Consider the following 1,063-nt stretch of genomic DNA (forward strand, 5'->3'; position numbering starts at 1 on the left):
CAATCGCAATTTATTGATGAAACTACTTTGGAACCGAAATCCAAGAAATCGAAACAATCCATTATTCTTACCAGAAAGAGTCGATTGGAATTATCGACTCTGGGAAAAGCTGCAATGAAAGGTAGAACATAATTTCAATTTCAATTGTTCATAAAGAGTCTCGTAACTTTAATGTCGAGAGATTGCACCTTCAGAATTTAATTTTATGTAAGTTCTGGTTTTCATTAAAATTAATTAGGGTAATAATCTTCAAAATTAATTAATGATAACAGAGAAAAATAGGGAATTTGCAACGAAATAGTTTTCTTGTCAGCTATTAACCTGATTGTTCTACTAATCTTCTCACGAAATGACTAGTTCATGGCATTCATGGCAATGAACGTTTGAATTTATATTAATCAATTGATTTGATTCGATCCACAGGCTCGATCGATCTCCAAACCGCATACTATTTACACGAGGACTTGAAATCTGCTCAACGTCACTTGATCTTAACGAATGATCTTCACGTTCTCTTCCTAGTCACTCCCTACGATGTAGCGAATCAGATAAAACCCGTGGGTTCAGTTTTCTATGAAGTAATCATGAGTTCTCCATCATCAGTCATGGACGTCTCCCGGGTCTTGGGGTTTACTGAAACTGTGATAATAAAATTACGAGAAGGAATAATGCCAAAGAATATATCGTCACGAGTTTTTCACAGATTTTACGTCACTCTGATGCTTCATGAGTTGCAAAAAGGCGCATCAATTTATCATGTAGCCGAGAAATATCATGTTACTCGAGGAATAACGCAGAATCTTCTGAGCTCTACAGCTGCGTTCGCCTCTTCAGTCGTTAGATTCTGTCAGGAAATTCCAGAATTCTGGGCTTTTATTGATTTCTTGAAATCTTTTAGTAAGAAAATCACTGCAGGTCCTGTTGAGGAGCTCGAGATACTCATGGAGCTTCCTGCTGTGAAAATTGGGAGAGCAAGACAATTGTATGATGCTGGGTTTAAAAATCTCCAGGCAATTGCTTCTACAAGCCCTACCATTCTACAGAAGCATTTGAAATATGCTTC

The 1,063-nt window shown here is 37.2% G+C and overlaps 1 protein-coding gene across 1 annotated transcript in view; it reads left to right on the forward strand.

Annotated features, from left to right (window-relative positions):
- mus301 (mutagen-sensitive 301) overlaps nucleotides 1-1,063 on the forward strand; it is a gene marked incomplete at its 3' end in the record, with an annotated part of 5,101 nt that extends 4,038 nt beyond the window's left edge. Inside the window, 2 exon segments of the mRNA XM_011311649.1 lie at nucleotides 5-121; nucleotides 424-1,063. Coding sequence (XP_011309951.1) covers nucleotides 5-121; nucleotides 424-1,063 — 757 coding nt within the window.

This window comes from Fopius arisanus, unplaced genomic scaffold (assembly GCF_000806365.1).
Source record: "Fopius arisanus strain USDA-PBARC FA_bdor unplaced genomic scaffold, ASM80636v1 scaffold00091, whole genome shotgun sequence".
NCBI classification, from domain to species: Eukaryota; Metazoa; Arthropoda; class Insecta; order Hymenoptera; family Braconidae; genus Fopius; species Fopius arisanus.